At 41.1% G+C, this 22287-nt stretch overlaps 2 protein-coding genes across 12 annotated transcripts; one reads left to right on the top strand and one right to left on the bottom strand.

The window, feature by feature from the left end:
- Positions 1-93: 93 nt before the first annotated feature.
- On the bottom strand, positions 94-7840 carry NSMCE1 (NSE1 homolog, SMC5-SMC6 complex component). 6 transcript variants are annotated; one of them, XM_059484429.1, is made up of 8 exons: positions 7773-7840; positions 6611-6785; positions 4654-4775; positions 3754-3831; positions 2864-3010; positions 1765-1881; positions 777-897; positions 94-322 (listed from the first exon to the last, which is right to left on the bottom strand). In XM_059484429.1, exons 2-8 carry the CDS (start codon positions 6726-6728, stop codon positions 237-239), a joined length of 789 nt encoding a protein of 262 aa, XP_059340412.1. In that variant the 5' UTR covers positions 6729-6785; positions 7773-7840; the 3' UTR covers positions 94-236. The 6 variants fall into 6 exon arrangements, with proteins under 6 accessions (XP_059340412.1, XP_059340415.1, XP_059340413.1 ...); XM_059484432.1 differs by having other exon boundaries at positions 94-310; XM_059484430.1 differs by having other exon boundaries at positions 6611-6754; positions 7773-7826.
- A 57-nt stretch (positions 7841-7897) lies between these two features.
- IL4R (interleukin 4 receptor) lies at positions 7898-21420 on the top strand. Of its 6 annotated transcripts, XM_059484146.1 has the most exons (11): positions 7898-8084; positions 8222-8466; positions 10975-11087; positions 14127-14265; positions 15124-15275; positions 16335-16489; positions 17052-17208; positions 18088-18187; positions 18786-18855; positions 18995-19071; positions 19171-21420. In XM_059484146.1, the coding sequence occupies exons 3-11, from the start codon at positions 11018-11020 to the stop codon at positions 20909-20911; spliced, it is 2661 nt and encodes an 886-aa protein (XP_059340129.1). In that variant the 5' UTR covers positions 7898-8084; positions 8222-8466; positions 10975-11017; the 3' UTR covers positions 20912-21420. The 6 variants fall into 6 exon arrangements, with proteins under 6 accessions (XP_059340129.1, XP_059340130.1, XP_059340136.1 ...); XM_059484147.1 differs by lacking the exon at positions 8222-8466 and having other exon boundaries at positions 7922-7973; XM_059484148.1 differs by lacking the exon at positions 8222-8466 and having other exon boundaries at positions 8064-8084.
- The last annotated feature ends 867 nt before the right edge of the window (positions 21421-22287 follow it).

The raw sequence follows: 22287 nt of genomic DNA, 5'->3' as shown, positions 1-22287 counted from the left end.
GCATCTTTCGTCCCCAACCATGCACTGAGAGTCGCAACCTAAGAATATGGAGAATTACAGAACAAAACAGCCTCCAAGAAAGCTGTACAAGCATTACTGTGAACAGGAACATCAATTATGTTTTTATTTTAAGTTTCTTATAACTTTAGAAAATGAGTACACTGAGCACTGTTACTAATGAATACAATACAGTCTGGCTGTTCTGCCAGAGTGGCGGCAAACAGATGTCACTGACATCAAGTTTTACTGGCAGCATCTAGGGCCAAGAGTGGAGCTCTGTGGTAAGTGTGGGAGCCCATCCGATTCACACCTGTAAAGAAAACTAAAGGAAGGTTAATAGAATTTACACAAAAAAAAAAAAAAATATTGTAAAATCACCTTTTCTAAAATGCTTTGTATATTCCTCTGTTGCTGTTCACAATGTCAAATTTCCCTGGACAAATGGAGTAATTCCAAAGAGATTCTTAGAAGCTCAGTATTTCCAGAAGTTTTAGTGTCATGGGTTATGTGTGCCTCTATTCCTTCCCCACTCCCCCCTATCTCCTAAAGATAGATATAAAAAATATGCACAGGGTCTGCTAATGCCCCTGTGGCACTCTTTGGGCACTGTGGGGGCTCAATGCTGCCTGTGTGTGGTTTAGTGTCTGAAACATACCAGTGAAGTCAGAAATACCTGATACTCACAGTTATAAATAATACAGGCAGTGCCACTGAACATCACAGCCCATTTCCTAGTATTATTACATTCAACTTTTTAAAAATACATTGCTTAGTACCTGGGGTGTCACAAGACCAGAATTCATTACACTTGGGACAGCGGGGTTCAGTCTGGCCTCTGAAGTACTTTCTGACACAAGGTAAATGCATTCCAATTCCACAGGATTCACATACTTGGCTCTGAAATCAGGAGTGTTGATTCATAAAATCATTCTAAACTGTCCTTCAATTTAAGAGAAAGTTGTTACAAAGAGCAGCAGATATGCAACGCTTTGTTCCAAAGAATGGCTCCCACAATATGGGTGGTGGACACACTCAACAGTCAAAGCAGGTAACCGGTAAAAGGAGGTCTTTTTCTGTAAAAGAGGAAATACTTTTTCCCTATATGGACAAAATTTAGCTTGAAAGATGACTATTTCAGTGCAATAAAGGACACTAATTGGGATGGAAAAAGTAACATGGAAGCATGTTAGTTGGGCAGATCAGAAGATGCAGGCTCACAGAGCAAGAAAATGTAGCAGTTTTGGAATATGAATCCAGGCTGTAACTACTTAAGCAAGATGGAATGGGTAACATCCCAGCTATCAAAACACAGTGCTTTTAGCATGCTCAGCATAGCGCATGTGTTCCTTCTGAGGTCCAAACACAAAGAATTGCTGAATTAAAATCCCAGAACCAAGAATGAACGTGTCACACGATGACATCTATTGGCAAGGCCCAAAGAGGACACCGCTAACACCTCACTGCTAAACCTCTTTCAGCATCAGGAGCTCATCTCTAGCATGCTGGTTTAGAAAGCTAGACAGACAAACCATATTCCTCATTGTGGGAGTGCACTTTTCCAATTTTATACTTGGAGACACTGCTCCAAGACAATGTTATTTCTAAAGACAGAAGATAAAATGCCTAAATTGGAAAAAAAAAATTTTTTTTTACAAAATGCACGAGCACCATGACCAGATTACAAGACCAAGATTATACTCAAGGGGAAGCATCACAAACCTCAGCTATGACCATGCAAGTCCTTAGCTTGATAAAACACGTTACCTGGATGGCGAGGCTGTGACAGAGGTTACATTTCCTTGCTACATCCTGGTAGTTGCTGAGAATGTACTGTTCCATCTCAATTATGCAACGAGTATGCAGAGTATATTCTCCATTTTTCTAAGGAAACAAGTGTTGAGATTAGGAATTTCTTTTGATTCCTTTTACCTTTTTTGACTTTGCTAACCATTTGTTACAAAGTCACTTCTTTCTACCATCATGAAACCAACATGCTGTACAATGCAATGCCAGAACCACTTCTGAAATAGCAGAACTCCTTTGTTTAGAGGAGCAGAATAAAATCCCACACCTTTAACAGAGATCTAGTCTTTGGAAAGCATAGATGAGTGAGCATGCATTCCTTAACAGAGGCATGCTGTTTTGGGATCCTCCCAAAAAGAATGTTAGAGGAAATTCTTCCAGCTTTCAACAAAATCTAAGCATTTCCTCCTTGATGTATCTTTGGAAACATCTGCCAAATCAACTTAACATGTAAGTAACAGTGTGGCAGCAGATTGAGGATCTATGATGCAATGACTCCAGCAGAAAAGGGATTAAGGTCTCACTTAGCAAGCAACTGCAGTATCCACATGGTCAGTCCACCATGGTCCACATGGTGAGTTAATCTCCACTGCTTCCTCATAAAATAAAATAGATGTAACTACGTGCACAGTGGCCCATGCATTTCTGGTACAGGAGTTTTCAACATGTCTGGCCTTACTCCTTTTCAGGAAATTCTAAATGCAACTAACAGCACTGATCACTCTGAAGAGCTTTCCCCAGCTCTTGTTCCAGGCTGAAGGATGCTGTGCTGTTGTGTACAAAGCTGTGTACAAAGGATGCTGTGCTGTTGTGTCTGTGCATCACTGGGCAGGACTGGACACACAAACCCACCTGGCGCCAGTACAAGAAACTGAAACCACATGGTCCTGTACAGACCTACCCAAGGACTTTTTCCATATAAGTCTACTTCCTTTTCTGCAAAAATCACTGGAGCAGCAATAAGCATGGGTGCCATAAGACCATTTTTGCCATCATTCATTCAAGAAGAGCCCCAGTTTCAACTACCACATCCTTAAGAAGAACACCTGAATGCAGTTACCTCAGAGAGCCACTTATCCTCCACAAAAACTTTCAGCACTTGTTCTGCTTCCTTTTTCTTCATTTTTTTTGTCTTAAGTTGGTCAGCCAAATTTAAAATGTCTGTAGATGAGGCAAAGCCATTTTCTGATAAAATTATTAGGTCCATCTACAGGAAGAAACATTACCAAGTATTAGAAACACTGCAGTTAGGCAGACACACCTTACAGTAATGTGCTGATATGCATTTTTTTTGCATCCAGGTATGTAGAAATACTACAGTATATGGCTTGAACCAGAATTGTAAAACAAAGGCCAAAAGCTGAAACAATCATTGTCCCCTTAGCAGTTTTGATCTTTGCCAAGAAAACGTTTCCGCAAATAGAAGTATATGTGCTGCCTAAATGAAGCTGCATTCAGGGACCCCTGGCCACACTCAGTGGTGACAAAAGATCCATTTCTTTTTATCTGCTCTTTGCAAAGATCTTTTGAGGAAAAACCTCAATAACCATAGACAAATGTTTAAATGCAAATCAGCAAATTCATTTTGTATGTTACCAGCATTAAAAACTACTTTATATTACTAAACTACTGAAGCCAGTGAAAAACTCAGCAGTCATGACTGAAAATCCTGAAGAAAGTTGCTTGTGTAACTAAAAGTAGGCATGTCTTGTCCCTAACACAGGGAGCCATTCCCTGGTGCTGATTTTGCCTTACCCATAACTGACTTACAACAACAAATCATTACTCGCACATATCTTCATCCTGCCCACTCCACCGATTTGATCTCAGATAAACTTAGGTAAAATGGCAACTACTTCTTCAACCACACCTCCATTACCATTTTCATTCATTTTAAGATGAGAACTTCACAAATAACATGATTTACTAAGTGATAACAGACATACTTACTGTTTTTCTGAACAATTCCAATTCAATTTCTGTATAGTCAGATGCCATTTTAGTTACTTCAGTTTCTGCCAAATTCACCTACAAAAAAAATAAACTGACAAATTGCCAATGTAGTTTCATACCAGAAATTGTAAAAAAACCCCTGAGGTTAAGAATACATCATCTTACAATTACCATAAATGTTAGTTCTTTGAAGAGCACTTGACAGTATTCAAGTTCTTTCTTTACAACCCCTCATCTTCCAGCCACAAATTCTCCACAGCTTCCTCTGTCCAGGCAAAGTCATTCCACAACACAAGCTCCCAGAACTGACACAGAGTGCTGCAGCAGAGCTGACACATCACAGATGCTAGACTGGTCTGGTGCTAGACAGCAGCTATGTTATCAGTCACCTTTTTTTCACTGTGAAAACCAGTTGCCCATGTTTTCTACTCTTATTGCACATGCTGCGACTATTAAATAGTAGCTCAACTTAACTGGAAAAAGGAAAGGTTAAAGGCAGCAGCTAATGTTAGATATCGTCTGTATGGTCTTCTGAAATTACTAGATAACCTTCTCTGACATGCACATTGCAGATCATCTGGGGAAACAACTTTTAGGCTACTTCTCAGCAATCCTTTTGCACTAGGTTGATTTTTGAGTGGGAGAAAAAGAAAATTGATGTTGGACTGCTCTCTGTGTTTTCTAGTTTAAAAATCTGTCTCAGGAAAGAAAGTCTCCTGTGGAAAAGAAATCTCCCTTCAGCACTTAAGCAATGTTTATGCTAAGCAACACCCACACTGCTGTCATCCTCGCTGCCATGTCCTATTCCCCGTACATCCAGGCTGTGACAGTTTATCCTCCCAGCAGCTCCTGCAGCCACTGCCAGCCCCATGCAAACACAGCACAGCAGGTACCTACTACAGCATAATGTGCTCTCCCATCCTCTTCCGATATTCCTTTCCGGATCTGCATAAACAAAGGCTGCAGGTGGCTATTAATAGTGCTGATGAAATCGTCCAGTTTATCGTGTGCATAGTAAACTGAAAATGAATGAGAAAAGTCATACAGAGAAAAGCCAAACAACTACACACCAGGCAGATCTTTTTATGTGAAACATTTTTTCCCAAGTAAGAGTGCTAAACCTGAGGCAGAATTCAAACATGAATTCAAACTGTTCTATTCAGCAGACATATAATTTCCTTGTGCTGCTGTTTCATGGCCTTCAGAGATGCTCAGGTCCCTTAAAATCAGTTGACAGAGTCCAGACAGCCTGCCTTGTTGCAGGGAACCCATAGCACTAATCCAGTAATTACAGTGACCTGAACTAAGCTGAATTGAAAAGATAATATAACTGGGGAAAAAATGTTATGCACAATAGAAAAATACAATGACTTGAATTCCTTTATACACAAGGGACTTCTTGTTTCTGTATTCTCTGTTTCACAAATTAATGGCACATAAATGCACAAGTTACACATCAGAAAACGTAAATTCTAGTGTTGTAGAAACACAAGAAATATCTTGAGTCACTCTCTACAAACCAAGCAAATACTAGCAGCAGTTTTATCATAGACATAATTAGGATGGACTTTGCAGTCATTCTGTGGAAGAGTATACAATGGTTCTTGCCTGCACAGCACCAGCACAACCCTCACAATTCATCCAAAACAAGACTTTGTCAGTGGCAACACTCCTGCTTGCCTTCATCAGGGTATGGTTTAAAAACCAGAGCTAAGTAATGTTATAGGAGGCCCCCGGCCAGGTAATAAGTTACATAGACTCCATACATTTACATAATGCTGATGATTTCTTTCTTAATAAACCTATTGTTTATTTTATACTCTAGTTCTCTACAGGTAGACCTAATTGGTCCTCCAATTAAAACACCATCACCATTGGCTCCTGCCCAGGAGTTCTTGATTCTGATATACAAGATTCCTTCCGTGAACAAGGTCATCAAACAACAAAATCGAGAGTAAAGTAAGTACAAAATTAAGTAGAGTTTTGCCACCTGCTTGGCCCCTGTCAGCAGGAAACACTGCACACAGCAGCCAGGGAGCTTCAGCGACAGATCCCAGAGAGGGTAAAAGATGAAAACAGAGTACTCTTTTGTACAACAGCCTTAACGCTTTAATGTTATATTCTAATGTTAAATGGCTGCTTGGGTACATCTTATGTGGAAAAAAAGGGATAAAAATTCTCCATAAAAAATGAACAGGGGGTAGAGAACACCAAAAGTTGCACTTCATAATTTTAGCATCTAAAAAGTAGGTCAAGCTACAGTTCCTGACTCAAGAGACATACAAATAAATTGCTTTGTGGGAATCTGACCTTACATCTATAGCTAAGGAAAACCAGAAGAGTCTCTGCAGAGTGAGTAGCGTGGTGGCATGGCAAGGGACACACCTAAGCCTGGTAGGAGCACAGCTTCCAGCACTTGGAATAGACAATATAGTGCAGGTGAGGTGGGAAGAAAGCACAGCAATTCACCAAGAAACCTCATCTCATCCTCACATAAATATTTTTATAGAGTCACTTCTCCCACAACACCTGGGAGAAATAACTGAAGTGCATTTACTTAAAAGCATTAACTATAGTGAAGTACTTCCAGTGTCAAAAATTGTTTTTAAAAATCATTTATATGTATAACCTATAAACAACAACCTTGATAAAATACAAAGTACTATATACGAATCTGGCCTGATTAGAAGTTAGTTTACTCATTGCTGTGTTATCTTTCAGGAAAGAGAGGGAACACTCATATAATTAGAGTTTTAAAACTTTTTTTAGCTAGTATATGCCCTTCAGAAATCAAATTATTTGCAAGCTGCACCAGGAAAAAACCCCAGTTCTTTCATCACCAAGACAGACACACCTTTATCAGTTTCACAGCAGTGCTGGTGTAATTTTCTGGCCTCTGATCCTTCTGTTATCCCATTAGACATCAGAACCTGCAAGAACCGTCGATGAGCATTGGTCATCTGAGCTGCCATCAGATTGTTTCACCAGGCTTCAAGTGCTGCAGGAGGTTTAAGCTGGAATTAATGCACCTGTCAATGCAAATTAAGAATACAACAGGCCAAGTATACACAAAATTTCAATTAAAGTCTATTACATTGAATGAGGGCAAAAAAGCAGATCCCAAGGCTGTCCTCAGAATGCAGAGGGTGACCAGCTCTGAGGTTCTGGAAGGGTGCAAGAGATAAAATCTAACTAGTTTTAACTACAGAAAAGAACAACGTAGGCATTGTGTCGTTGTCACCCAAAATCGGGACTAAAACTCCTTCTTAACACCAATGTAGCATTAAGAAACAAGCAATACTTTATTGCAGCACTGGATACGCAGGGGAATGACTCCTGCTTAACGCTCATAATTGGCTCAAGGTTACACACACAGCAGTCGCTTGAGTCTGCCCAGTCAGTCTCAGACGGTGCTCTTGGAGGGTCTTTAGGTACCCCTGGTGGTCACTGAGCCTCTGCATTTTCACAGTGATCTTCTCTTTCTCTATCGCTGTAGCTTTCATCGAAGCTGCAGAGCATGTTGCTGACCAAACTGGATTGGGCCGGTTTGACTCGCTAGGAAGCGGAGCTGGAGAGCGCTCCACGCCCCACTAACCGCTACAAAACGCTGCCCTGCGGTATTCGCAAGCCTGAATGTAACAGCGCGGGGCGACAAACACAACACCGTCCGTCATTCTACGTTAGACAAAGCTCCTGCTCCACACACAGCCCGATTTGAGCACGGGCGATCAGAGAGGGTGAATCTGGACAGAAAAGAACCCTCGACAGGTTTCGAAGAACGCCTGAAGTAAAGGCGGCTCGGGAAATTCCCTGACCACCGCACCAACCGACTGCCCTCTACTGGCTGAGCTCCGGCCTCGCCGCACGCGCGGCCCCGGGCCAGCCGCAGCCACGGAGGCAATGCCCCAGAAAACCGCCCAGCCCGCTGGCCCTCGGCCCTACCGGAACCCACCGGGGCTCCCCGGAGTACCCCGGGACTCCCACCGCGGGACCACCCCCGTCAGCCGCCCCCGCACCTGTCCGTGCTCAACAGCTCAGCGACGGCCCCGCTCGCCCGCCATGGCCGGCCCCGCCCCTCCCCGCCCCGCGCCGGCCCCGCCCCGCGCCACGCCGGACGGGCGCATTGTGGGGGCGGGTGGCGTCGGGCTGGGCGTAGGGCGGCGCTGCGTCCGGGTCCGGGAGCGTCCGGGTCTGGAGCGGGCGCCGGTGGACACAAGGTACGTCCGGCGGCCCCTTCGTCCTGGCGTGAGGACCGACTCCTTCTCGTTACTTGCGCTTGGCGTGCAGTTTGTGCTGTCTGTGTTTTTCTCCGAGCCGGTTCTGGGAAGGTAGGAAGGTCTCCGGGGCTTGGCCGGGCGCATAGCCCTGGGCTCGTCCCGGCTCCGGCTGGAATCCGCGGCCAGAATCGCTTCTCTTTCCTGGAGGCTGTTAAGTGCGAGTGCTCCTTTTACAATATTTTACACAGAAAGGTGTAATTCTCCGAAGTGTTGTTCCCGCTGGACGTGCTGCGCGGTAGGCGCAGCAGCCGCGCCTGTCCCCGGCCCGCGTTCCCGGTCGGCGCCGTTCCCGGCCGTGCCCAGCCCAGGGCTCAGGCTGCGCCCTCCGTGTGCCCGGAGGCCTACGAGCTGCGGACCGGTCCGTGCTGAGCGCCCGGAAGGGAGAGGTTTCTCGTCAGAAGGCATTGCACGCTGCACGGGTTTTCTTTTCAAGGTTTGATGTAGAATCTGTTGGTGAACGTTTTGCTTTGCTCTGTACCGCTTGTCTCATTTTATTCAGCGTTTATAGTTAATGCTTAAAACTAGAGAGTAAGACAAGATGTGAATCAGTTTTAAAAAGAGGCAGTTTTAAACAGGGAATGGTGCTTTAGCTGTACAATTGCAGCAACGGTGCGTTAGGCAGTCTTGTTTAATATGACCTCTTGGTCTGGGCAGGAGTTACTCTTCGCGCATAACAGTTTTGCAGATTATACCTGTTAATGAAATGTGACCCTGATTTTCTTAGAAGACCAGACCAAAAGTTAGTATCGTTTTTCTTGATAATGAATGAAATAATTCTAATCACATCGCGTTTTTTTCAAGAAACAGAAAGTTAAGTGATTAAAGCATGTAGCTTATGCCAGTAACCTTGTAGATCTGCTTCTAACTCTGACAGAGATTTCTTTCCTAGTTTTGGGGAAGTGACTTATGTCTTTGCAAGTTACTTTCCTCAAATATATCAGAGTTACTAGGTTTGCTGCAATTTTAGTATTGTCTGTGTGTGTTACCTACTTTTTTAAGATTGGTATTTCATTGTCTGGTATAATGAAAAACTTAAGAGGTAACAGGCAGAAGAGCTGTGGATGTTTTAAAATTTTCTCTCTTGCAGTTTCATTAAAGCACTGGCGTAACTCCATTTTCATCCACACGTGCAGATCCATTCTTCCATGAGAAGATGCTTTTGGTCTGCCATCTGCTCATTTGGATATGCTTACGTAATTCAGGATTCTTTGCCAAAGTTCTAAGAGTTTCTTGGAACTCCAGTCATGTGGCAGTATTACCTAACAGTGGAAAGCAAATGCTTCCTCTCTTGAGAATTCCAGGAAAAAGGGAAATTAGGCTTTTTAATTTTTTTTATGCCAGAGCAGTTGGCTCTTTCTGTCTGAGCAGCAACCAAGGTGCTTGTGTTCTTTTTAAAAAAATGTATTACTGTGCTTAGTCACATTTCATCTATTCTCAGAATATGAAAAAAACTTAAGTCTTGAGTCATAGTTTTCTCAAGCTCTTATGAGAAATTTGTCTTTCAAGTTTGTTCTTAATAAAGAACTACTCAATGAGCAGTTACTGCCCTAGAGAAGGTCACAGAAGAGTCTCCATTCTGATCTTCTATTTTGACTAACAATGTCCTTATCCCTTAACTTCTAAGATGGGTATTTTCAGACAGACAGACTCACCTCTGTCAGACACGTGTTGTGGTTCTGCTGCATGGTTGGTTTGGGGAAGAGAGTATTGAACCACCATCCACAAATACCTTACACTAGTCTTTTCTGCTTCAGAATCTGACCAGCCTTACGCAGAATACTCAATATGATTCACCAAGAGAAGGAGATTCCTCTCCTCTCCTCTCCTCTCCTCTCCTCTCCTCTCCTCTCCTCTCCTCTCCTCTCCTCTCCTCTCCTCTCCTCTCCTCTCCTCTCCTCTCCTCTCCTCTCCTCTCCCTTTGAAATGAAAACTAGTTCACTACCCAGGAGCCCTACAGGTATAAACAGAACAGCTGAAGCTTCAGGCAGCAAGAACACCCTGTCCAGATATGAAAGTTAGAAAATTCCAAAAGCATGAGAGGAAGGGACCAAAGGGTTGTGTCTTAACAATGTGCTGCTGAACCAATATTATCCCTCCTTATACTGAAAGCAAAGCCAAAAGCATATTAGTTAGCATGACTTCACTTGCAAATTTACCAGAATTTTAAATGCCTGGTATCCATTTGTAGTTATATGAAAGCTGGTAGCTTTATCTTAGACATTAAGTAGCTACATTGGTAAAATATATTGGGGACACTTGCTATTTTGAAGTCTGAAATTAATTATTTAATCTGTTTTCAATTTACCTAGACAGGTTTGCTATGCTTAGGGACATAAAAGCTGCATTATTTTCCTTCTCCAAAGTTGTTCTGGTTATATAATGATTAGGTATGTGTTTTACAACTTTTTAATAATTAATGTTTTAATGAATATGCATTCTTTTGGAGCAATGCTCAGAGTTCTTTGCTAAAATTCTTTTTTTAAAGAGATGATACTCAGATTATCGAGGTATTGGTGATAGGACTTGGAGAAAATATTTTAGTCAGTAGATTGGACACTTCATTCCTAAATTGTTTTACTTATCTGAGTGGAATCATAGGGCTTTGGTGACAATGTCACTGATTTTGGTCTAGTGCTTGCCCTTTTTTACCCTTTACATACTAGCAGCCATTCTTTTCTAGTAGCTAAAGAGAGTGGCTCTGCTGCCAATGGAGCTCCCTTATCCTCCATAATGAAAATTTTGTAGAAAAGTCTTCTAGCTCATTTATGTTCTCCTTATTCTTTTACATGTCTCATTCCCTGAGCTCATTTTAGGGGCCAGGGGTGGGAAATAGGTACAGCAGGGAGTCTGAATTCTAACATCTAGCAGAGTGATAGGAAAAACTATGTCTTTACCCTTAACTGAGACAGGGATGTAAGCTCATCATGTTTTCTGTTGGCAGAATTGCAGCACAGTTTTTCCTGTGAACCTGACCATTTTCAATAATGGCAAGACTCCCAAGTGCTGCACCGTATATCCTGTGGATCCTTTTCTTTTCATATACAGCAAATGAAGGTATGTTTGTCAATATTTTAAATTATTATAGTGAAGTTTTTCTTGATAGCATTTTTCTGTGACCACTAGGTAACGCTGTCACCACTAATTAACTGCTATAAAATTTGTAGCTTCAAATATCAGAAGTATCCCTGTACTAGAAAAAAATCTTATGTTTTTGATCTCTGGTGTGTCCCTCGCCACCCTTCTGTCAGCCTGCAGGTGCGTCGAGTCCGAGTGCTGCTGGTTCCTTAAGGATTATTTCATGAAGCTCAGCTGGCAGAAGCTGACTTCCCATACCCATAAACATCGGTTGTTTTCATTTCATCTTTTATGATGTTTGATTAAAAATACTAATGAGATATATATATATAGTAATGGTTTTCAATAATGCATTTTTATTTTCTGGAAAATGAATCTCACACTTTGCTTTCTGTATTTTTTTAAGTAGTTCCACAGTAGTCTATAGTTTCTTAGATCTCATTTTGTTTTATAAAGCAAACCAAAATAGTTAAAGGACAATTTAAAGTACCATGTCTCTAAAAAAGAAAGTTTTTTAGCTACTGTCTTACATACTACGAAATAGTGCAATTTGAATTAATGAGAAGGATCAAGGTTTGCAAGAACACATTGGCGGAATTGTCTGGTGCAGGTAATCCCACCTTTTCATTTCCCTAAATTATCTTTGTCAAAGTTTAATTTTATCGTGTTTTGTTTGGGTTTGTTTGCCTAGTTAACTATGCATTTTAAGTTTCTTCAGCATCGTGTACTCTTTGAGGATCAAAAAAGAAATTCAGTATTTAAGTTCCCTCTTTTAACTATGCAAAGTCAAAACAAACCTTGTACTGTATATGGTTTCAAAAGGAAATTCTCAAATATCTGAGCTTTTTGAAAAAAATATGGTATACCAGAGATGAAGAAGTGAGAAGGTGAGAGGAAAAGAGCAGAGAATAGAATTTAGAGTTCCGAAAAGACATGACAGCACTGAATGGCAAGATAAAGTAAAAATGTTAGTTATCATAGCTTAGCAGGAAGAGCTTAATTTAATTGAAGTATTCTTGAAAGTGCAAGATGATTAACAGATTGAAAAATAATGTCATTCATCTTTAAGGGCCTTAACTTGATAGTACTTCTGTTAAAAGTACATTTTAAAGTGAACTAGCAATAAAATTACAAATGGCAACCAAATATAAACAACATCAACAGAGTAATGATTATTGTAAAATAAAAAGCAGTATGACTGTTAAAGTGTTGCAGAAGTTTGACTTGCTGCTTTTTTGATGAGTGGTAAAGAATTGGATACCATGCAGAAAAAAAAGGAAACCTAACATGGTGCTGTCATCCAGAAAGGACATAACAGCAATAGTTCTTATCTACAGGATAAATATTTAGCCCTAGTAACTAAACCAAAACATTTTCTAAGGGTTTGAACACTACTGAAACCATGAATCACAGTAATTTCTAGGTTTATAAGCAGTCAATATACCAGACAACTTAGAATCCAAATTTTATAGATCCCATTGTGCTATATATAATATCTACTAAAAGGTATCTGACTGTCACATTTTACATTTGCAGATCCTGTACTGTATTAGAGTATGCAGAAGTTGGATCATAGTAAATAACTCAAGTGGACTACAGAAAAGTAGAAATGTAGGGAAGATAAAATGAAATTTGGTACTTTCAGCAAAAAAGGCATGGGATGAATAATTGAAATTTAGGTACCTGTTGGAAGGAACAAGCCTGTGAAGCAGACATGGCTGAAGGACAAAGACCTTGCAGGATGTGAATAGTTGGCAAATGTGTCTTGAATTTGCAATGTAAATGACCAGCATGGAGAGTTGGTAATGTACTGGGCCATGTATACAAAATTTGGTCTTGTATAATTGCCACAGAGACCTTTTTAGCAGAATCCCTTTAGAAATTCTCAGATAATCTTAATTAATAGGATTCAAAAAAAAACAGGTATTGTAATTTTTTTACAGGAGATTGACATGTAAAGCAGAAAAAGATTTGTATTTGTACAGATTGTGCAAGAAAAGTGAGATACTGTTTTTATTTACCTGTGAAAGAGAAGTCAAACATCAGAGAAGGCAAATAATTGTCTTGGATGATAAAAGTATTAGCTATTTCTAGCTATTTTCTTATAATCACATTCCAGGGTCCAGTATCAGGGTTGGCACACTGTTAGTCCAAATAACAACGTGGCCTTACTGTCACCTAGCTTCTCTTCTGTTCTGTGTATCACTCTTTGGAGCACATTGAGGTAAAGTGAAGCTGGAGGGGATACTGAGGATTGTGGATTCTCTTTGCACTTCCAGTTCTAACTATCTTCAAAGATATTTTGACCACTATATTCTATTTTTTGGTTAAATACTGCCAGTGAAAATAGTTATAAACTTGAACACTGGAGTGCAGAGACTCTGGGCCTTTGTGTCCCTCCTCAGTGCCTGGCTCAGTGTGACTTCATCTCTCCTCAGTCTTGAATGCTCCCGTAACAATGGTGAATAGAAGACAGAGCAGGAAGTACTGAGTGAAATGAAGTATGGGAAGCTTAGAACCTTTTACCTTCCTTGTAGGTAAATGCATTTGGGAAGCTTAGAACCTTTTACCTTAGTTGTAGGTAAAACAGGAGTCATGACTGTAAGCTGTGATCCTTGGCTGACTCTGTTAATTATCTGCATTTTGGGCTTTGAACCTTTTGTATTTAATGCTGTTTTAATGTAATGTCATTTAATGCTGATGTGTTTTAAATAGAGCTATTGCAATCAGATTTTCTGTTCTTGGAAGTTTGTGTTGGCTGAAATGTGCCTTTCTATCTCAGTATTACTACTGCAGACTTCTCCTGTCCAAGATCATAGACATTGTCTCCAGAAAGGTGGAGATGATCCGAGTGTCTGTTTCTCCTTCCATTTTCTCAGACACAAAAAATAGCAATGTTTTCACTTAATTTGCAGAGGTGTGGCAGCTCTGTTTAGATGGAAAAGTTAGTATTTCTGCTTAGTCTCCAATATAGTCTTCTGATTCTCTTGCTTCTCATTGTATGCTGCTTTCCTCTAGTTTTGACTGCAGGACACATACAAGAATTTGCATGCTTCACTGACTATGACAAAGAGCTGGTTTGTCACTGGAAGGTGCCTGCACAAACCAATTGCTCCAAAGAATTCGTGCTCTACTACAGCGAGGAAACTTCTGTGTCGTAAGTGTTTAAGATGTTACACTGCCATTGTTAAGTTTTATATATCCTATAGCCACTATTGGCTTTAATTTCCTCCCTCTACTGTGGGTGTCTGGGACAAAATGTACTTCAGATTATTGCTCTTAAAGGAAAATGGATTATTTCCTTTTAAGTAAAATGGGTTTCTGCAATTAACAGCACCCTCAGTTCAGCAGTCTACTCTTCTGCAGAACTTTCTGCTTTCTTAGGATAGAGGATGGATCAAGTCCTACTGGTGGGAGTGGTAGGGCTCTTAGAAGTTTACAGAACTTTAACTTCATATAAAATTTTACCTTCTTCATGAGAAGTCTTTCTTGCTTCACTGGTCTGTAGCCTGTGTGAAAGATGCTTTCCACTGAAGGCCAGGTGATTGTCTCTGCACACAGTTAGCTCCTTGTTCAGGCACAGACTGTTGTCCCTGTTCTGAGCAGGGCCAGTCATCATCTCTTACACAAGAAGATGCATCTGGGTTCTCCTTTCCCTTGCTGCATGATTTCACCACACCAACATTCAAATAACCTTGCTGATACACTGCAATAAACCTGTTCCTATACTAACAAGCTGTTAGTATCTTACTTTAGAAGTGTGACAGAGGGTTGTATTTGGGATCAATACTTGGCCTTTCTGTCAAGTTTTTAATTTGTGTGATACAGATATCCAGTAGGTGGCTGGGGAGGGTGGGTTGTTTGAGGATCTCAGTTTTGTTTTGGAAACATTTCTGAGAACTGACTTGTCTCAGTTCTGATTGGTTATACATGTTGGGAGACTTGATATCACCTTTTCAAGGAATAGTGTGTAACACTCTCTTAAACATCACATAATTTTGTGCCTGTTTTTCAGAAACAAGTGTGTTCCTGAGAATGAAAAAGACAGTTTAAGGTGCACTTGTACAATATATCCAGAATATTTTGCAGTAGGCCTCACATATATTCTAGCCCTACAATTCAATGGAACTGATTCGTGGAATTACAATGTTACACCAGCCCTTGTTGGTAAGATCTTGTTTACTTTGTCACTGGCGCATCTGGTTCAAGGCTTTGCAATCCTAGCTAACTAACTTCTTATTCATGTCCCCAGAACAGTTTTTGCTTGTCAGAGGTGCAAAATGTCATGGTAGTTTAAATGCAAAACCCATTTGTTTTGGAAACCTGATTCTGGATTAGATTCTTAAGGAATTAATGTAAGTAATGGGGAAGGCAGAGAGTGATTGTTCCTCTAGCTGTACCCTCTCAGCTGCGAGCCAAAAGGAGTTTGGGGACTTAGATTATCTTTAGTGCCTTTTACTTGTGGCTTACAAGAGGAAGAGGAATCATGCTGCTTTCAGTTTCTGGAAATAAACTAGCTTATCCCTGCTGAAATTCTTCCCTTTCCTGTCGCTGTCATACTCTGATTTTTCATGCTAGTTGAATCATGCCAAATGAGCAGGAGATTTTTTACAGTAATTCCTGTTGGATTTTAACAGTCAGTGATAAAAAAAGTTAAAGAGACTGCTCCGAAACAGGACAGAGTTCATGTCGCTGCCTAGACCCCCAGTTTGGTCAGAACAGTGTGCTTGTTGGTAATGCCTGTCACCTTAAACACTCAGAGAAACCGTTTTCATACTTTAGGCAGGCCAAGGAGCTGGTTCTCTTCAGAATGCTTGATTGATGCTGCTGCTTATCTGCCAAATAAGCAGAAGTCCACATTAATTTTCAAGAGACAGGGAGCCAGGACAGCTTGGCTGTGATGGTGGAACTCTGTGCCCACCCGGCCTCACAGCTGCTACTGTCAGGGCCCAGGTTGTTCCTGTTTCTCCAGGCTGAAAGCTGCATCCAGTGTACCAAAAGGCCGTGCTTGCAATTGGTTCAGCCAGCTTGAGGAATCAGTGCTTAATAAATACCCTCAAGTTGCTCAGGTTCAACCTCTCTGTTCTCTATGGTGTGGCACACCATAGTGGAAAGGGCTAAGTGCGTTGACTGCAGTGATATTCTGGTCTCTGGTGAATGCTTCTCTCTCAGCTTGTCTCTATCAGTACTCTCCCATGACCCTGTTCTGTATTTTTTACCATACAGTTAAGCCGAGAGCCCCCAAAAATCTTGCCATTGAAAAAGCTGAAAATGGTAATTTCAATTTGAGCTGGGAGGAGAGCTATTCTCATCCATCCTTTCTCTCTGGAGAGCCAGTCATCTATGAAGTGAAATACTGGAGGAAGCAGCACCCGGCAGAGGTAAGAGACACCCAGTCTCTTCATTTTCTATCTCCAGGGCTTAAAGGTTTAAAAAGTCCTCTGGAAAGTCACTTCATTAATAATGATGTAAGGGCCAGCCTGAGTACAGTGATCCTGATTACACACTTGCCACAGTTCACTTTGCCCCCAAGATAGTTCAGCTGGGTGTCAGAGAATAGAAACTCTTGTGACTGCCACCCCAAAATGGTCTGCTGCTTGCAGTAGACAGGGCAGAGATTGAAAATACAATGCGTCTATTCCCTGAACTTCATTTGCTCCTTAGACATCAGGAAGCTGGAGGTTGATGGCTCTGTGGGGCAGGTGAGTTCTGAATAATTCAGCATTTCTGGGCGGGGCTGCGTGTGGTAGCAGAAGAACATGCATGGTGGCAGGTAATAAATGCCACCTACCAATGACATGAACTGCAGTATCATACACAAGTCATTCATTTGTTCATTTGTGAACGGTCACTGAAACACATAACGCTGTTGATATGTAGTTGCAGTCACTAACCCTTCACCCTATAAAGAAATCAAAGTGAACTTTCTCACTTTCTTTTCAGGCTTCTGTAAAAGCAATTAACTACCAGGCAAAAAGTTTTGAGATTACTGCAAGCTCCTTGAAGAGAGGCTATGATTATGTTGCAAGTCTCAGGTGTAACTACGTGGAATACCCAGCCTACTGGAGTGAATGGAGTGAAGAAGTTGAATTTCATAATGGTAATAGTGTCAGAAATAACAGCTTGGTAAAAGGATGGTATACAGTCTTACATACTCTGCTGCTCTCTTGGAGGAGTGTTATGGACTCACCATCTTCATCATTTTGAGTGTAATGTGAATACATCTGTAAAGGCTTCCAAAGACACTAAACATAGATAGGCAACCCCTTGGGAAACTAAGGAAGAGAAGACCAAGGGAGGTTGGATTGCTTAGCCTTGTGAAAAACAGGCTGAAAGGAATGTATTTATTCTCTATAAATATTTCATGAAGTAGACGACAGGGAAGTAGAAGAGGTATTTGAAGTAAACAGCAACATTGATGTGAGAGCAAGTGAGTATAAATTATATGTGTGTGTATATATATATATATTTTTTTTTTTTTTTTTATATGTATATATATATATATATATATATTTTATATATATGTGTATATATATATATATATATATATATATATGCTGCAAATAAAGCAGTATTTTAATAGAGGTAGGAGGGTTTATAAAAGCCCCTGAAGAGCAGCAGAGAGAACAAGAAACATAGCTGCACTACAGTGACAATGATAATTCATGATAATGCCATTTTAGGCGCTGTGTGATAGCCCTTGTGCCTGAGGGCTGACGGTGGCCTCACAGTGCACACTGGCTCTCCCAGCTCCTGCCACACCCAGTGGCTGAGCACAGTACCCGTGCCAGGTCTCTGACACACCACACACCATTCCTGCTGGCAGCTGTGAGGGTCTGTTGTTAACGTGCTGGAAGCTTAATTTTACATCCTCTAAAAGAGCATTTTTTTGAGTTGCAGAAGAGCAGCAAATAACTTGGTATTGTCAGTGCTTGCATTTAGATGCACATTCACATGTAGACATTTACTTGTTTAACAGATTACCAGGTGAAGGCTGAAGACATTCTGCAGATGGCTGTGCCCACATCCTGCATACTGATCATGGCAGGATCCATAATTTGTTACTTCTGTTTCACCAAGTAGGTATCCTGCTTGTCACAGAGTTTATAGAGTAATAGTTTATACAGATATCAGTATTGCTATTGGTTAGACAAATTTCTGGTAGCACAGAAATGTAATGTTTTGGGTTTTCTCAGTGCCTTTATCTAGCTGTCTGTGAGCAGAGATTTTATAAACACAAGTCAGTTTTATAAACTCTGTCATTTTCTGAATAGTCTTATTACCTTACTAGAATAGGTTTATTATAGTAGGGGTTGTCAGTTTTGGACCCTGGTCTTTGCTGGAGTTCAAGTAAGGATGGCTAAATACCTTTATTTCTTTCAAAAATTTTTAAATGGTAATATGAAATTTTTAAATGGTAATGAGATCCTGTCTATTTCACACATCCTTTTAAATGTGATTAGAAGAACAGGTGACTGTTACTGTGCAGAGCAGTCACATACCAAACATACAAACATCTTTGCACTGGTTTAATGAAAATCAGGAGATGCTCAAAACGAACGCTTTCTGTTGCTGCAGTGCAGATGCCTAAGAGGGAAAGGAGAGCAGAAGAGAGAAATGAACACTGATTAAGCCCACATACAGTCAAAACAAGTTATTTTCATGCTTTCTTTGCAGAGTGAAGAAAGAATGGTGGGATCAAATCCCAAATCCAGCAAAGAGCCAATCAGTTGTAAAAAATGTCAAGGTAATTTAAAAGCTTTGCAAAAAATACCTTTTCCTGATCATCAGAAGTAGAATATGTAGTAAATTCTATTGTCTGTTTAGTGTAAGGGATACTAAATACAGTTCATATGTGTCCTAAATCCCATTTGTATCTTTATTAGTTTTCAGTTTTGTGCTACTTTGATGAAATTAAGTTCCCGTTCCAGGACTTAAAGCACAGTCACATGGAACAACAAATGTAAGTAAGATTTTAAAAAAAATCCTCTGCTTTACAGCATAAAATTGTTTCCTGTACTATAAACATTAACCGTCCTTTCCTTTTGACTTCCAAAAACAGAAGTTGCAAGAGCTGTCTGGCTCAAAGTTTGTCAAGCCAAAACTTCAAGGGAAAAGATAACATCAGAAATGTTGAGAAATCTTGCAGTTGCCACAGCAAGTCTGAAGAGTGGTTGCCAAAAGGCAGCAGTGCAGTTTTAACCCCTGATACAATACCAGTTGAAGAGTGTATAGAAATCTGTGTATGTTTAACAGACAGTGAAACTGAGAGCCAAGAAGAAACTAGCAACCAGATCACCATGTTTGAGCCTTGTGAGAGCAGCATTGGTGCTTTCAGAGAGCACCCTGAACACAATGAGTTACTAGCTAACATGTTTGATGCACTCCTGGCAGATGAAAATAACATGGAAGACAATAAAGGCCCAAACATCCCCACAGCTGAGAGGAAAACCATAAAGAACATTGGGTCTGAAAATCCATCACAGCAAAATCCAAAAGAAAGTGTAGACCAGAGTCCGCAACCGTGTGATATTTCTCATACGGCTCCTCTTTTCACCAAAGCCTCTCAAGATGGCTACAATTGTAGTACAGCCAGCAAAGAGTCAGAACTATCAGAAGAATCCTTTGAATCTGGATATCGGAGCTCCAGCATAAATTCTGCTACTCTGGATGAAAGAGATCTTCAACAAATGGTTCATCAAAGCCATTTTCTATGTCATTCTGAAAGTGAGCTTGGCTCTTGTGTCCTGACCCAGGAGTCTACAAATAAATCATTGTTTGGAACTGAAACAGACAGAAAAAACAGCCCTGCAGACAAGAGTTTTGATACCCTTGTGTCTGCATCCATGGGGTTGTGTGGTTCTGCCTACAAGAGCTGTGACACCCTTTTGTCTCCATCCCTGGAACCCTGTGGCTCTGCCTACAGGAGCTTTAATATGCTTGTGTCTGCATGCAAGGAACCAAGCAGCTCTGCATACAAGAGCTTCAGTGCCCTCATGTCTCAGTCAATGGCTAACAGTAGCCTGACTCTGGGCTTTGAAAGTGTGCCTTCCTTACCACCTTTGAGACAGTTGTCAGAGATGCCCAAATGCAGCTGCAGAGACCAAAGGGCTCAGCCTGCTAGCAATCAGATGTGTTACAACAACTACACATCTCCCAGCACTGAGCTTGATTTTCCAAACACCTGTTCAGAACATACTGATTTTCCGTCTTTCTCCACACATGTAAATGAAGGTGCTTCAGCTTTTCTTTCAGAGGAAGAAATGCATAAGCAAGTAATATATCAAAATGTTCGAAGGAAAGCTGATATAATTTCTTGCCCCATTGCACCTCAGCCATCTGGCTATCAGCCTTTTGGTAGTGCAGGTAAATGTAATGGTCTATACTGGGACAGTGACAATGAGGTTATACCTACATTACTATATGAATCCTTCATTAATCTGTGCAACAACCTGAATGAAGCACCACCAGATACTGCAGTCTATGAATCTGACCCAAGGATAAAGCATGATGTGTGTTTGACTGTTCAGGGTTCTGACTGCACCACTGTCCCAGGTTTAGCATCTAGTGAGAATGACACACAGATTAGTGATGGTAGCCCTTGGATCAACAGCACTAATGAGCTGTATGGTGATAGCAACGATGAAAATACCAGCAGAGATGAACAGCTGTTGCATTTGTTAGAGATGAAATGTCAAGATTTAAACAGCAGAGGAAGAGCTACAAAGACAACAACATGGAAAGGCTTTAACCCTACTGGGAAAGTAATGCAAGAGAGTGGTGATAACAGACTAAATTACTGACTTCCACTGCCACTCACACAATCACTTAGGGAAACTTGGAGGTGCAGGGGGAAGTGAAGAGGTGCTGAAGCATGCAGACGGGGGCAGGGGGTGTGGCTCAGCAGTCAGCTTACCAGCATCACTGGACAGTATTGGGCTAAGCTTAGGAAGAAAAACTGTAGAGCCCCTGGAGCTCCATGGCTCAGACAAGGTGCTACCTAATTATTTTGTGAGTAACTCCTATCTTTCTGTCTCTCACACCATTCACAATGAGGACTCCAGATTGGCACTTGATGTTAAAAAAAAAAGACCAATAGAACTGTTAGTGGAGAACAGCAGGAGAAATGAGAAACCAATGAAACTTTTGTGCGAACCCTTGCCCAAGAGAACAACTATGGAGGTAGCTATATGGAGGTAGCCTAGCCACATTTGCCAAGACTGAACTAGTCTTTGGAAATAAACTGTATGGCAAGTTGAATTGTTGCTTGTTATTTCAATTGAAATGTATACAATTATTCTCATTTAGAAAACTCTGCTTGTATTGCTCTTCATAAGGAAGGAAACCATAATGCTAAGCACAGCAACTGGTACTGCAAATCTCTCTTCCAAGATGGTAAAGTAGTAGAGGTGTTTATGTAGGGACACCAGTGGTGCTTTCTTTCCCTTCTACACCTATGCTCGCTCTTGCATTCTTTGTGAGAAGAAAGCATCCACAAAGGCTTGTGCCTGGCTGGAGAGGTCTGCTCAGGCCAACTTTGCTGCAGCACTTGCTTCTCTGTTGATCCCCAGCTCCGTTTTGCCTTTCCCTGGCTTTTTTGTTCAACATAGCTATGCCTTCCAGTCTGCACGTTCCCATATGATGGTTTTCTGTGTGGGGTTATTCTTCCTGTTCTCTCCCTTCAGTCTTTCTTTGGTGAAATGGAACCTAACTCTCAGAGAAGGGGGATCCCTGTTCGTATGTCTTTGTATAACCCAAAACTGGAGACAGACAGTGGGGTTGAGGGGGCAGCTGTCTGGCTCACCCTGCAACAGACGCCATTGTTCAGAAGTATTAGAAATTCTTCCCGCTTCTGGTCAAGCTGCCTTTGCTCTTCTTGCAACTTAAAAACTTAAACAACTTGTAAGAACTGCTGTTCGTACAGCTCTGGCTCTGCTCCTATATTGGGTTTGTGTAGCAAGATTTTATAGTGTAGGGGGGCTACAAGGGTGGCTTTTCTGAGAAGCCATTCCCTGCCTTTTCTCCTACAGGCACGTCACTGGCTGCCTATTTTTTACAAAAAAATTGGTAATTTTTACTAATTGTTGCCCATGCATGCACACAAGATCATTTCTCACCTCTGCAGATTGCTGAATTCAAGGTCTGCCCCAGGCTCCCACATGATGATGTATCTTGATCT

This window comes from Ammospiza nelsoni, chromosome 17, assembly GCF_027579445.1.
Source record: "Ammospiza nelsoni isolate bAmmNel1 chromosome 17, bAmmNel1.pri, whole genome shotgun sequence".
NCBI lineage: Eukaryota > Metazoa > Chordata > Aves > Passeriformes > Passerellidae > Ammospiza > Ammospiza nelsoni.
This window is presented reverse-complemented; position numbering and strand designations above follow the sequence as displayed.

What these genes read in the sequence shown, in the direction of transcription:
- NSMCE1 (XM_059484429.1), bottom strand. Translation starts at nt 6,728, where the DNA reads ATGGCAGCTCAGATGACCAATGCTCATCGACGGTTCTTGCAGGTTCTG. An exon ending in TGGAATTGTTCAGAAAAACA is followed by an intron (nt 3,011 to 3,753) that starts GTAAGTATGTCT and finishes TTCTTCCTGTAG; the next exon opens with ATGGACCTAATAATTTTATC. An exon ending in GTCACAGCCTCGCCATCCAG is followed by an intron (nt 898 to 1,764) that starts GTAACGTGTTTT and finishes TCCTGATTTCAG; the next exon opens with AGCCAAGTATGTGAATCCTG.
- IL4R (XM_059484146.1), top strand. Translation starts at nt 11,018, where the DNA reads ATGGCAAGACTCCCAAGTGCTGCACCGTATATCCTGTGGATCCTTTTC. An exon ending in GGAAGCAGCACCCGGCAGAG is followed by an intron (nt 16,490 to 17,051) that starts GTAAGAGACACC and finishes CTTTCTTTTCAG; the next exon opens with GCTTCTGTAAAAGCAATTAA. An exon ending in AGTCACATGGAACAACAAAT is followed by an intron (nt 19,072 to 19,170) that starts GTAAGTAAGATT and finishes TTCCAAAAACAG; the next exon opens with AAGTTGCAAGAGCTGTCTGG.